Source organism: Mycena indigotica (genome assembly GCF_014461135.1).
Source record: "Mycena indigotica strain 171206Taipei chromosome Unknown Mind.scaff0001, whole genome shotgun sequence".
NCBI classification, from domain to species: domain Eukaryota; kingdom Fungi; phylum Basidiomycota; class Agaricomycetes; order Agaricales; family Mycenaceae; genus Mycena; species Mycena indigotica.
The window spans coordinates 3,811,400-3,824,045 of NW_023503000.1; the positions used below are offsets into that span (position 1 = coordinate 3,811,400).

At 49.7% G+C, this 12,646-nt stretch overlaps 5 protein-coding genes across 5 annotated transcripts; 1 reads left to right on the top strand and 4 right to left on the bottom strand.

The window, feature by feature from the left end:
* Window positions 1-145: 145 nt before the first annotated feature.
* MIND_00110700 (RNA polymerase II-associated protein) lies at window positions 146-4,136 on the bottom strand (the record flags this gene model as incomplete). Its single annotated transcript, XM_037358052.1, has 15 exons — window positions 3,857-4,136; window positions 3,696-3,806; window positions 3,527-3,646; window positions 3,379-3,479; window positions 3,159-3,332; window positions 2,902-3,108; window positions 2,656-2,854; window positions 1,996-2,610; window positions 1,366-1,946; window positions 1,178-1,315; window positions 979-1,130; window positions 717-927; window positions 378-662; window positions 250-329; window positions 146-203 (listed from the first exon to the last, which is right to left on the bottom strand). Exons 1-15 carry the CDS (start codon window positions 4,077-4,079, stop codon window positions 146-148), a joined length of 3,255 nt encoding a protein of 1,084 aa, XP_037225962.1. The 5' UTR covers window positions 4,080-4,136.
* A 196-nt stretch (window positions 4,137-4,332) lies between these two features.
* Window positions 4,333-6,441, bottom strand: MIND_00110800 (RNA polymerase II-associated protein; the record flags this gene model as incomplete). Its single annotated transcript, XM_037358053.1, has 14 exons — window positions 6,214-6,441; window positions 6,033-6,158; window positions 5,901-5,985; window positions 5,744-5,849; window positions 5,671-5,698; window positions 5,607-5,619; window positions 5,454-5,560; window positions 5,362-5,411; window positions 5,215-5,315; window positions 5,126-5,168; window positions 4,922-5,080; window positions 4,782-4,876; window positions 4,443-4,731; window positions 4,333-4,390 (listed from the first exon to the last, which is right to left on the bottom strand). Exons 1-14 carry the CDS (start codon window positions 6,403-6,405, stop codon window positions 4,333-4,335), a joined length of 1,452 nt encoding a protein of 483 aa, XP_037225963.1. The 5' UTR covers window positions 6,406-6,441.
* A 244-nt stretch (window positions 6,442-6,685) lies between these two features.
* Window positions 6,686-7,436, bottom strand: MIND_00110900 (uncharacterized protein; the record flags this gene model as incomplete). The annotated part of the gene is made up of 2 exons (XM_037358054.1): window positions 6,686-7,091; window positions 7,147-7,436. 2 exons carry the CDS (start codon window positions 7,434-7,436, stop codon window positions 6,686-6,688), a joined length of 696 nt encoding a protein of 231 aa, XP_037225964.1.
* Window positions 7,437-9,030: 1,594 nt separating this feature from the next.
* Window positions 9,031-10,138, top strand: MIND_00111000 (uncharacterized protein; the record flags this gene model as incomplete). Its single annotated transcript, XM_037358055.1, has 5 exons — window positions 9,031-9,194; window positions 9,245-9,335; window positions 9,394-9,569; window positions 9,625-9,704; window positions 9,759-10,138. 5 exons carry the CDS (start codon window positions 9,031-9,033, stop codon window positions 10,136-10,138), a joined length of 891 nt encoding a protein of 296 aa, XP_037225965.1.
* Window positions 10,139-10,683: 545 nt separating this feature from the next.
* On the bottom strand, window positions 10,684-11,160 carry MIND_00111100 (Glycoside hydrolase family 81 protein; the record flags this gene model as incomplete). The annotated part of the gene is made up of 3 exons (XM_037358056.1): window positions 11,003-11,160; window positions 10,840-10,943; window positions 10,684-10,781 (listed from the first exon to the last, which is right to left on the bottom strand). Exons 1-3 carry the CDS (start codon window positions 11,119-11,121, stop codon window positions 10,684-10,686), a joined length of 321 nt encoding a protein of 106 aa, XP_037225966.1. The 5' UTR covers window positions 11,122-11,160.
* Between the last annotated feature and the right edge of the window lie 1,486 nt (window positions 11,161-12,646).

Sequence of the window (12,646 nt, forward strand, 5' to 3'; positions counted from 1 at the left end):
TTTAACGATTGACTGAAGAATATCAATAGTAACGTCCCTAAACCCAGGCTAATCAATAACAACAGTTGACTGCCCACTAATAGTTAGCTAGAGTACACAAAGCAGATGACAGCGGTGATACAAGAAAAAGGAAAAATCTAACAGACTACGGAACTGCGTCAGGCATTTCGTCGTCAGTGTCTGAGATAACTTCTTTGCTCTTACTATCGCACAGGTTAGCCCGACATCCACGACGAGCTTCAGACTTACAATTGTTTTTTCCGCGAGTTAGTCGCAGCTGGCGCCGGTTCGTCTTCATCATCGTCCCGCACCACTCGCTTTTTCGCCCGCTGCAAACATGATCAGACGTGAAACCAGAAAATACCGCAACGTCCAACCTTTTTAGGTCGCTCAACATCCTCTTCGTCGCTAAACACCGCCGCATCCTCCCCATTATCCTCAGCCCCACCCTTTCGCAGCTTCCCCCGCCTCTTTTTCTTGGGTTCGCCTTCGTCCCCACTCCCCTCCGCTTTTGGTTTCCTTGGCTTCTTCGGCCGCTTCTCCTTCTCGTCGTCACTATCCATTCTCACCGCTGCTGCCCACTCAAGCGCCTGTTCACGTGCTTTCTTGCGCTCCTCAGCAAGCTTCTCGGCCTCCACTCTGAGTTGGTCCATCTTCTCCCGCTAAACAAACAAGTGTCAGCATCAATTGACAACTGGAAAAGGAAAGAAATTTACTTCTAGAGCACCCTGCCTCTCCCTCTCCTCTTGCCGCCTTTGTCTCGCCGAGTCCATTTTGGTCTGAATTTCGGTCTCGTGTTGCTTCTGCATCGCAAGATGCTCTTCGCCCTTCCGCAACATGTTGTCTCCGTATTTGCGGCGTTGGTCGGCAAGATCACGACTATAGGGCAGCGCAGATGCTTTGTCTGATGCGAGGGTAGCAAACAGCCTGTTGAGCGAATGAGATTCAAGACAATACCGGTCAGGTAAAATTGAGTACTTTTGGGCGTTGGTCGCATGCTCTATTGATCGTTTGAGGTCTTTGAGCGTTCGTTTCGTTGTCGGCAGAGCAAACATCAACTCGACGGACTTTTGCTGGATCATCGCTATGTTATAAACAACAGCTTTGTCGCTCGGAAGGATATGTAGAGCCTATAAAGCGTAAGAACCACGAAGATGGGAGTCATCAGAGTCAGTACTTGTTGGGCATATCGCAATGCAGTCGTCATTGAGGGGAATGATTGGTCCTTGGTCGCCTTCGCATACCATGCGCGACATAAACAGAGCAAGACGGAAACATTATGTCCTGAATAGAACCGGGTCGACGCCGTTTCGTACTATCCGCAAACGTTAATTCGCAAAGCTGGACACTAGAAAAAACACTCACACTCTCGATCGCCCTGTCAAATTCGTCACAAGCATAATAGCAATGTCCCATGTTCAAATAAACGCTCCCGTCGCTGACAGATTCGCGAACTTTGCCGAAAACGTCCAAGGCCTCTCGGGCATTCTTCAGTCGCTTGTAGGCCTCGTCAGATCCCCCTTGTTGTGGCCCTCGACTTAACGAACCCAATGCATCTTCCGCTGTCACGATTGCCAAACCTTGGGCGGCAAAGGCACACATCGGGTCAAGCTGCAGCGCCTTTTCGTAGAACTCGGCACAACGCTGGAACCCCCTCCTGCGTTCGTCTGATGCTTTACCACCCGTCTCGCGATTTTCGCGGGCTTGATAATATTGTATCCACCCTGCCGCACATAGCGAATACACATCGTGTTTGTCGTGGTCTTTGAGCGTAGCGAAGACAAACTCCTTCGCGAGTTTAAGTTGGTTGGCCTGTACGAGGAAGTAGGTGTAGAAAGCGCGGACATTGAGGTTTTGGTTCTGTGATGAAAGAGCTTGCTTTATGAGATCGTGGGCGTCATTATGTCGATTGAGAGTAATGAGCATTTGAGCTTGCCGTAATTTGGCTAACAATTGTGTGAAAAAACAGCCGAGAAAACGAGACATTAGACGCACCATCCACATACTCTGGATGCCTGAATAACAACTTCTCGTAGGCATCGCGCGCTAGGTCTTCTCTTCCTTCATCCTCATAAACCCTCGCAAGATTGTACAATATAGACGTTGACATGGCCTCCTTTTTGCCATCCTCGTCTTCAGGGCTCTGGAAATGACCAACACTGGTCAATGCGCTTTCGTATTGGACTCTCGCTTCCGCCAGATGTCCTTCCAGATGCCTCAACGCGCCAAGGTTATTGAGCAGTCTTGGATCGGCTTGTCCTGTACCCTCGCTGATTTGGAGAGCGGTCCTCAACGCACGACTAACGCGATCGAGACTCTCGCCTTGCCATAACCTAGCCATCTCCGTGTACATGTCGACGTCCGAGCTTATTGTCTTTGCTGCTTGATTAGGACCCATTGGGCGTGATTCTTGCGCACTAAGCTCTTTGGTGACCTTGTCGAATAGGTCGCGAGCCTTAGTCCGCTCTTGCGCGACATCAGCACTCGAGACACCAGGACGGGGGAAGGCTCTCAGTGAAGCAAGTATCACTGTTGCTTCAAGTGACATAGACTGAGCCGCCGGAGGTTGCAAAAGAGTGTCCAGTGTATGGATAGCGGCCGCCATTTCATCTGTGGTTCAATAAGCTCGATGCATAATACCAAAAGAAAACTTACCGTTCTGCATTTGGACCTGAGCGAGGCCAATCGCACCTATGACATGTTTGGGCTGACCCTCAGTCGCGGCTGTGTAATATCTAGTGGCTTCGGAGATCGATGATTGGGCATGGGAAACGCGACCCGCTCGAATGTAGCCCTCTGTCAGCAGTGTCAAAGTGTCCGCGAATTGGATAGTCCGCTCAGCGAGCTTCAATGCCTGCAATGCGTTGAGAGAGACATGAAATTACGACAACAAAGACAAACCCTGGTATTATCACCCTTGGTCAAAAATAGCTCGCACAACGCGTTAGCTGCCGCAGCGCTCTTCTGATTTGCCTTGAAGGCGCGTTCCAGTAGCCGGGTCCCAGTGGTGTAAAGTGCCGCACGCTCCGATTCCAACATAGACTCATTCTTGCTCGCATTTACGGCTTCCAATCCTAGAAGCAACTGGGCCGGCCACTCGTCGGGATTCTGTTTGTTTCAATCAGGTGTCGCTTCATCAACAGCAATTTGCTACGCACAACGTCCTGACTCCGCTGCCATGCAGCTTTCGCTTTCGCTTTATGTCCTAGGACCCAAAAGCAAAGCCCGATGCCAACACGCGGATCAGGGAGACAACGTGGATTGAGTTCTAAGACCCGTCGAAATGCCTTGAGAGCGCCGTGGTAGTTGCGCTGGGCAAAAAGCACGCGGCCCTGACGAGTATAAGAAACGAGGTAAAAAAAGCCAAAGCCAACTTGCTCTGCCGAGTAACGCAACAAGATTCGTTGATTTTTGTTCAAGAATGTCGTTAAATGAGGACAATGCATCGTTCATTGACCGGTCAGCAAGTTGTTGGATGGCTAAGGTGTGTCAAAATGCTGAGATATTGCGACGAATAGACGCATACCTCGCGTCAAGAAAAACAAATGTCCTCCGAATGCTCCTGTGCTCATGACTGAGTTGAGGTGCCCGGCAGCCTCACTATAGAAAGCCGACTTGGTTTTTTCGTCCCTCATGAGGTCCTGCCCTGAATTTCATCAGCTCTAAACAACGAGTCGGAGGTATGATCAACACACGAGCATCCGGAAGAATCATCTTTGGAGCCGTGCTGGCATAGGCAATCTTGATGTTGGCCAGCAGCGTATAAATAGGCCCCAGCTCCTTCTCGTTTGTATTCTCCTTGAACACTACACGCGCGCGTCAACACGGTCTCCACAATTCGCGAAAGGGAACGCACCCTGTATAGCGGTCATAGCAACCTTTTCTGCGGCCTCAAGTGAGCCCCTACGCCAAAACTCCGTCGCTACAACGGTCCAAACCCATGCCCGAGCTTTGCATTGCGGATCGGAAAGCAGGTCAAGCACTTCGTCAACTGGGTCGAGTACATCCAGGTCTATTGTGATGACTTCCTGCCCCCCCAGCTCGATGTCTATTGTCCGACCATTTCCGAGGCCGTCCATGCCAACGGAGACACCGTGGCACAGAGACGAGGTGAAGTGTAAGAAAAGGAAATTCGACGGCACGTGATGTTACATGCTGTGACATATCATCCAGTGTAACCGCCATGATCCAAAAATGGAGATTCAGAGCTTAATTTGGAAGCGTTGGATATTCACACTCAGATCCGTTCGGGAGTCTTGTATTATATACAATACAGGTTTAAGATGAATAATCACTCTACATTAGTCGCTTGTTCGTCATTTCCGGCATATATTATATGGCATAGCGTGATTTTGCCCTCAAACGGGGACCAATTCTATGGAATATAAAACTAGAAACGACCAATTAGTACCAATTATGCCCTATAGTGCAGGATGACATACGGTAAAGGTGCCATCAAGGTCATCAATCCAGCTAAAAGGGCTGTAGCACCAACGGTGCCCAGTTTTTTGTACATGGCCCCTGCAAAGAGAGGGAATGCCGCAGCAAATGAAGAGCGCATTGCACTGTTGGCGGCCATGGCACTTGCTGCAATGGGGCGATAGGCGACTACGAGGTACGTGAATGTAGTTGTGAATGCAAAGAGCATCCCGGTCCCAAAGACAACCGATGCAATTATTGGAGCAATCCAGTGAACATGCGTGTAGGTTGTGAACGCAAAAATGAACATGGCTGATATAGTGATATCAGTTGTTAAGAAACAAGATGAGAGCAGAAATCACAAATCGGTATAAGGACACCCCCGACTTGGCCCATGACAAGTAGGGCCTCAGGGGGAGCTTTCCCTCCATTGGCAGCTGCGACCTTCGCTGTGCGCCTAGACGCGCCATTAGTAATACGCGGAAGAAAAGGTAACACGCACTGATTCCACCAAGGCTGTGTCGCAAGGCCAATAGCCATACCAAGTCCGATCCCGAGAAAGGTCAGCCCTGTCATTTGCACATTAAAATGGTGTCCTTGTTGGAAGATGATTGGGAAGGCCTGGAAGAATAGATATAGAATTCCTAGCAACACCGCCGTCCTGATAGAAAATGGGTTCACTGTGAATTAAAGCGCCCAGACGCACCATGTGTCTAATAAAAGAGCCATCCGATCAAATAGCAAGAGTTCTACCGGGGGGTCAATGGCACAAGCACTGGAGAAGCATGCGCTCACTGAATGGGACAGTACAACTAAGATATAGCATCCGGGACATGGAGGTTTCCCGTCGATCCAAGGGTGCCCAATAGTTGTTGTCACCTGTTTCCTTGCGAAGTCTTCGGAGATCATCAGTCTTTCCAGTCTAAATAACATAGAACTGACCTTGCGGCTTTCTTCTTCAAGAGAACAGGAGCGTAGGATTCAGGCACAAACTACTGATCAGTCAGAACAGTAAGTTGGAGGATGGACCATACAAGAAAGATAGCGATGGTCTCAACAAACATCCAAATGAGAGATATTCGATATGTCCATCGCCAATCGAGATGCTGGTTCATAAACCCCCCAATGGCCGGGCCAAACACTTGTTACAGAGTTAATGTGGTGTTGTAGTGTTGGTAATGCCCCACCTGGTCCGAGAAACTAGAATTGATGGGTGAGTTGCAGTCCTAGTCTAGGAAGAAACACGCTCACGGGTGACGCGGTGTAAACAGCCATAGGCCTGTCGACAGTTTGGCGTAAACTAGGCGACAGAAAAGCGACGTACGTGGAGACGGCAGGGCCAACAAACATATCTGCAACGCTTCCTCCCGCAACGCTGAGAAAGGATGCACCAGCCATGCCTTGTAAGAAGCGAAATACAAGGAAAACCGCTGACAAACAGAGAGGATGAGATTTTGCAAAATACGCAAGATGACTGATACCTAGATTTGGCGCAAACACGATGGGGAACCCCAGAATGACGAGAAGGACGTAGGAGACACGATATATAATTGAGCGACCATAGACCTACGAGAGGGTTGAGCTCAAGCTTGCTGCTGCCAAGAAACAAATACTTCAGAGAATGGACCCGTTATTAATGGCCCAATACCGAGTCCGAGAACAAACAAGCTGATTGAAAGGATAGTCGGTTCGTGTGAGACATGAAAGTCCTTCGCCATGCCAGTTTCCGTGAACGAAGCCTGTAAATTACAGGCAGTAAGCATCGAGGGACTGGAAGAATCCGTAGGCACTAACCATCGAAGACGCAAACGTGACACAGAAGGATCCTGCAGAGATGACACCCACCGCTACCCATTTTTTCAACGTCGGCCAGTCTACTGGATCTTCAGAAGGATCGAGAGTAACTTCGCCCGCCTTCTCCGGAGAATGTTGAATTGAATGCTGGTTTTCGCCAACTTCATGGAGTGTTTCCGTCGTCACCGACATGAGTAGGAGGCAAGGAGCACCGGTGGGCTGACCAATGGGCAATGGGGGTTAAAAATTATCCATATCGTCGCACACGACGTCGACAACAATGATCCGCTCTTACAGACTCGGAACGGATTCCGAACAGGATGATGTCATCACCTGGGATTCGAATGGCCTCAATTTCTTTCTGTCGCCTCTATGCACCTCACCCGAAGAAGAATATGGTCAATAGGGAAGTATATTGTAAGACAATTATCATCAGTATAGATACTTTTACTGAGAAGATGAACGTATTTGCCTAAGTACTTGCGATCGCTGGTTTCAAGACGGTCAAAGCTTGCTGCCACAGCCTCCGACGCGGTTCCGTCACTGTTGTACCGATACATTGCGTGAGATAGTTCTGCCACCCAGAAACAGATTCGTCCTGTAAGCCCTCCACCATACCGGGAATCTCGAGGCACCCTGTTTGTTTAGGTCCACGACGCGTGTAGAACCACATTGCGCTTGCGAAGCTCAAGTCGTCAGCGAGAACGAGTTCCCTGATAGCATTCTTGGTGGCAGAAGGGATTGCGCTAGGATTGTCAATATATGGACCCAGAAGAGCTTGTGCCTCTTTTGCAACTCGTGGAGTATCCAGTGCGTACTCGAGAATGAACGGAAAGTTCATCTGGTTGCGTGTGCCTTGCCCTGGGTTGTTCTCCGAGCTAGAAAAAACACGCGACGCTGAATATGAGGAGCACGACGTATGTGAAGACATACTGGTTGATATCAAAAGCGAAGCCAACCGACTCGAAGATAATCAAGCTCAGCAAAGCAGCTCTTTCTCCCGTGGAGACAATCCGATACTTTCGAAGCGCCGAGTTAACGAAAGGAGCAGCTTGAGTAGCGTTTCGGCATTCATCGGTCGTGGTGCAATCGGAACGGGCACCCATTTGAATCAAGTCGAAAGGTGTGACAATAAATTTGGTTTGGATTTCGAGCGCCGGCGCAGCGTTGACCAACGTCTGGCTTGCGGCCAGGAGAGTGACGGCAAAGAGCGTGAGGAACATTGTGGGTGTTGTTGGTGAACGGAATGTTGTATATCTTGGTCGGGCGGTTACGATGGGGACCGGATACAACCAAGCATTTCATTGACCCTGGCCGCGAGCAGCGTCTAGAACCTTCGCCTTATTTGTTTGTCCTTCAACCCAGGGTCATTTTCTGTCGTTCGTGGTTGGCTGGATAGGATGACGGAGGTCACAGGTGTTAGTGCAACTCTTGAAATGCGACCGCTGGTGGCATGGACTTCGGCTTCAGCTTCAGGTATTGTTATGGTATGCCCACGAGAGCGACCGCAGTATATTTCTTTGGATGCACGATTTGAACCTTGCCGAAACTCAAACGAACCATCGCCTTGGCGTCCTTGCTTCAGGCCCGCTGCTTCATCCTTGTTCCGAAATAATCAAGTTGACGGCAGTCAGCGATGAGGAACTAACAGATACGACGAGGACTCGAAGACAGGCGTTTCTCCTGGTTGCGTCAATAAATCGAGATTCCCTCTCATTGAGTGCGAGTCATTCATGCAGCGTGGGCGGCGCATGATTTGGTTTGGAGCTGTTAGAGCCGTAGGCGCTCTGGTGGCCGTCGGTGGTCGATACCTCATTACGCAAAAAGCGAAGGAAGGGAACGAGGAAAGACTTCACTTGATGGGATCAGTATGTCCAGCGTAAACGTGTAAACAACAACGCCATCTTCAACGGGTGTAAAGGTGCAAGTTCTCTGGTTTCGAATCCTGGCGAAGTGCTTAACCTTCTAATAGGTACTTCAAGTGGTGATTTTTGCGGCCAAGCTTCTAGAGTGCTTGCTTTGAATGCAATGCCTTCTGTCCATATCATGCTGGCTTTGCCGCCACCAGATTATTAATTTCGCAGGTAAGTTCATGACGAGTGTCTGCACCTCAGGCTCACGATAGCTGCATAACAATCTAGCCTCTCTCAGCGACCAGAGATTGTATGCAAGTTTACCAGGACGGCCTCCGCAACCATAGGCAAAGTGCTATCAGCAGCAAGTTACTTACTGAGGAAGCATGAAAAAGCGCTGGTGACGCTAATCCCAGATTATGGCGCTTCCGTGTTCAATTGGAATCGAAAGCAAGATTGCGCGTCTGACGACATCGCGCATGACGAATCTGGAACACGTACACCGCATTCTTAAGCAATGCCGTCGTTTTCGCAAGCTGGTCCTGACCGCAACTGCCCGGTTGTTGAGCCTGAGCTTTGTCTGATTATTAGCTCCGGAGATAAGAGAATTCTTCGCACGAGGCAATATGCACCCTTGTTGACCTAGACACATTGCAAGCGTCTCCACCTTTTCCTGTTATATGCGCAAAAGTTTGGAGGCCGCCAACGCGCCACAGATGGCCCAGTAAACGAGGTGAGCCTGTTGAAAGGCGCCACCGGACTTCCAAGGAGTAAAATGACTTTAACAGTGGAGGTTTCGTCCTGCAAATTCTTGGTTACCTTCCCCCTTCCCCTTCATCCTTCAAGTATGCCTGCCTTAACACGCTATAGGTTGACGGATATGTATGTTGATGATTCCCCTCATATATTGTACCGACTTCACTGAGAACCTTCTAATAGAGTTCACGAATTAGTGGTTCGCCAAATGCCAACAGAAGCCCGTCCCTCTGCAAAGTCCTACAAGGGTGACACTCACACAACAGCTCTCTGGGCCCAGCTAAACTCTGCATTGCAGAACGGCGCGCCCTTAGTCCGACTCCTGCCATTGAACTACAACTCTTTGATGCCTTCTTTTGGTTGCTACGAGCGGTCAGTGATATTTTATCGTTCTTTTTAAACGTTGCTCTAACCTCAAATAGCATTCCTGTGACTGCGCATGGAATCATACCATACGTGTTACACGCAACCCTCGTCGATGCTACCACCCATCGAGAGATTGAGTGTCTAGGAGTGCGTCATATGCTCTTCGTTTCTTTCGTTCGTTCCATCTTATCCAATGTCATCCAAGGATGGGTTTACGCCTTCGATGTGTGGAACCAATCTCTCTTCTGCGATCCTTGTACCCACGGACTGGGACAACTCAGAGTCCGGTAGCGCAGCATTATTTGCGTTTCCTGATCTCGGCGTGCGCGCCGTTGGAGACCGACTGGTCCGACTCCATTTCTTGCTCTTCAAAATCCACACGTGAGTTGGCCTGATATTCGCTATGGTGTAGTTGACTGGTCATGATACTTCCTAGTCAAGGATATGAAATTTGTTCCGAGCAATACTCACCAGAGTTCAAGGTTGTATCGAGTTCTTTCTATCAAGGTGTTGAGGGTAAGGAGTGTTTGCCTATCTCGCTGATACCTTTGGTGACAACACGTCGTTCAGCTGCCACCTCTCTTACTCGTGCGCTCAACAGAGCTGCAGTTCGGGTGCGGCTAAGTAAGACTCCTCATCGGACGCGGCACTCCGCTCGACGGTCTTCTTGGATTGCCTCTCCCGCCAATTCTACAACAAGTCCCTCGGCCTCTGAGTCCCCTCGTTCCGTAATGCCGGCTTGGGTCAAAGAAGAACACGAGTCTACATCCTCAGCTTCCCCTTCTCCTCTCGCCACTCCCAGCCCTCCAGCTACCAACCAGCTATATTTCCAACCAGTTCCACAGCGAGTTCAAACCAGCCGAATCGCTCAGTGGATGCTGTTGCATTCGCAGATGGTGGGGAATAGTAACCGACTATGCGTTCCTGACAACGGCTGTCAAACTGAGTAGCACTAAGACGACTGTGGCGTCAAAGACCCCTCGATCTGGACGAACGGCTGCGAAACTTGGTCGCCGGAAGGTGTGCGCTGACGCTTTCGTGTCTGGTCGACGCCAATTACGTCTCACATTTGTATCCCTATTTGTCGAATTACATGGCATCACATTGTAAAAATTTAAATGGTCTAATCGGAGACCGGCAGCGAAACTACTGTAAACAAACTCAGTCTCCGTGTGTTACGGCGGTTAGTGTTGGTGAATTTGAGGCTAAGCACTCAGGCTGGCAACTCCGGTTTACTCGTAGAATGTAGATTAAAGCTCCTTGAAGCTTTAACCTTCGTCATCGTCACGGCAGAAACTCGGCCCCGTTTATCGTAAAAGCTACGGTGATTGCCGTCCGATTCCGTGCGCAAATCGTGCCAAGCTTCAATTGCAAACGCGATCACATGACTTGGATATATGATCTCATCCTCCGAGTCATTCCAATACTTTGGCATTCCGATTCGTCAAAGAATACAAAGCAAGTCACGATTAACTATTTCGCGGCAAAATTACTTTCAAGCAGCAGTGGCGCCAACTGAGGTAGCAACCTCGTCGGTGAACGTGGTGATAACGTGAGCAGCGTCCCAGAAACTGCAGAAAATCTTGGCCTGGGCTAGATAAATCGCCATTTCAGTCAATGGTACTCAATGCAGCGTATATATAAAACATACTCTGTGTGTTCTGGCCTTGGAAGTTGCCAGGCTGGACCTGGAAAGCCTCGAAGGTGAGCCCGGCGGCGATGGCCGGAGCGTAGGTTGCGCAAGCGTTGCCGAAGCTGTTGTGCCCGACTAAGTCAGCACTATGGGCACAGTGGAGTGAATGGCTTGAACGCACGCAACAGCGAAGCTGACTGGGGTCTCGGAGCTGGGGATGTTGTAGAGGAGACGGTTGTCAGCAGCGCTGGCAAAACCAGCGACCGAGGCGAGGATAGCGAGAGTAGTAGAGAAACGCATTTGAGTTTGGAGTTGGAATCTGGATAGAACTAGGACTTGGATGAGGCGGATAGAGAATGGAGAGCAGCCGTCTGCTTTATATAGCCCCTTCGCAACGGAAATCTTTCACCGTCGTGTGTCGAAGTGTGTCGATTAGCTGCTCGTTCCAGTCATTATTTGAGCCCTCGCCTTGCTTTCTCTCAAGGGATGCGTGATCCGCAACTTGAAGCCGATCTAGCGAGGCCTATAGAAATTGCGAGTCCCAGACGCGGAGGGCCTTATACATCGCTTACATGTCGCCAACGGCAAACAGTAGACAGATGGCTCTGGCTGACAGTCGTCCAACCCGACGAACACCACAACCGTAACTCTGCGGAGCCTGAGAGCGTAGATCCCATACCACATCTAGAATAATGTAGAAGTCATTGTCGAGTCACGCTCGACATGCATGCAAACTAACCCACAGAGACAGCTTCGAGCTGAACTACGACTCGCTCGGACTTGGCCATGATTTCGTTCGGTTCAGCCTGCAATTTTTTCCACACGGTACCGGTCCACTTTGTTAATTGCTCGGCTCGAATTAGGCACTCCCAAGGGTCTAGTAAGATATATGGCAAGCATTTCGAAGCACTGACAAGTCCGATTCCAAGGATCAATTAAATCCTTCATTCATCTCCATCAGCTCGTCGCTTCTTCCCTCGCGTCTGCTCTCGAGCGCTAACCCGAATGCCTGCTTCTGAAAGTGCCTGAGACGGGTCATCAATACGTCAAAGGCTGATGTTAGAATCACAAAGAAAGTTACCTTGGTAAGCGCTGTTGGCACTTCTAAAGTTGGAGCTTCCCGCGATGCATGGACTTGAAAGTGATTTCCCCAGCATCGGGCAAGAATTGTCTGAACCGGGAAGCCGGGCTGTGTTGGGTTTAGATTCAAGAACTTGTACCTGGCGAAAATGTCAGAAGAGCCCACATCACCACAAACGCTCAAACCGAAGCACAAAATCCCCGACCAACTTGGACGAGATGTCGGGAAAGGCGAACACAATGATATTTTGGCCAGCATAGGTGATTCCAGCGGCTCCGACGCACGTGGAGCCTACTAAGATTTCCGGGCCTGAGTCGTGGTCAATCATGATACTGGTGGAATACCCCTCGGAAATTGCTGTCACCTAATGGAAGAGGGTTGATGTTCGAACTGGCTTCTGCGAAGTTGAATAGCTCCGCATAACAGACGAAACCCGAAAAGTCGAGATTCAAGGCTCTGCATCATTGCGATTAATAATCTCTCTGACTCTGTTATTGCCATCGTACTGATAGTTCTGCACCTCGTATTCCGTGTTGCCATGCTTTTGATACAACTTCAGCTGGACAACTAAAGGATAGTGAGTAAGACTTTCAAGGGAAATTGGTTCCGAATTTTTCGGCTCACTGACCGGGAGGAGGATCCAAAGGACGTCGATCTTTGGTACCACACCTAACACCTGTCAGTCGACGCTGCTCTAGAGATATGACAAGTTGCATCACTTTCTTCCAACTCGAGCGGTCTGAA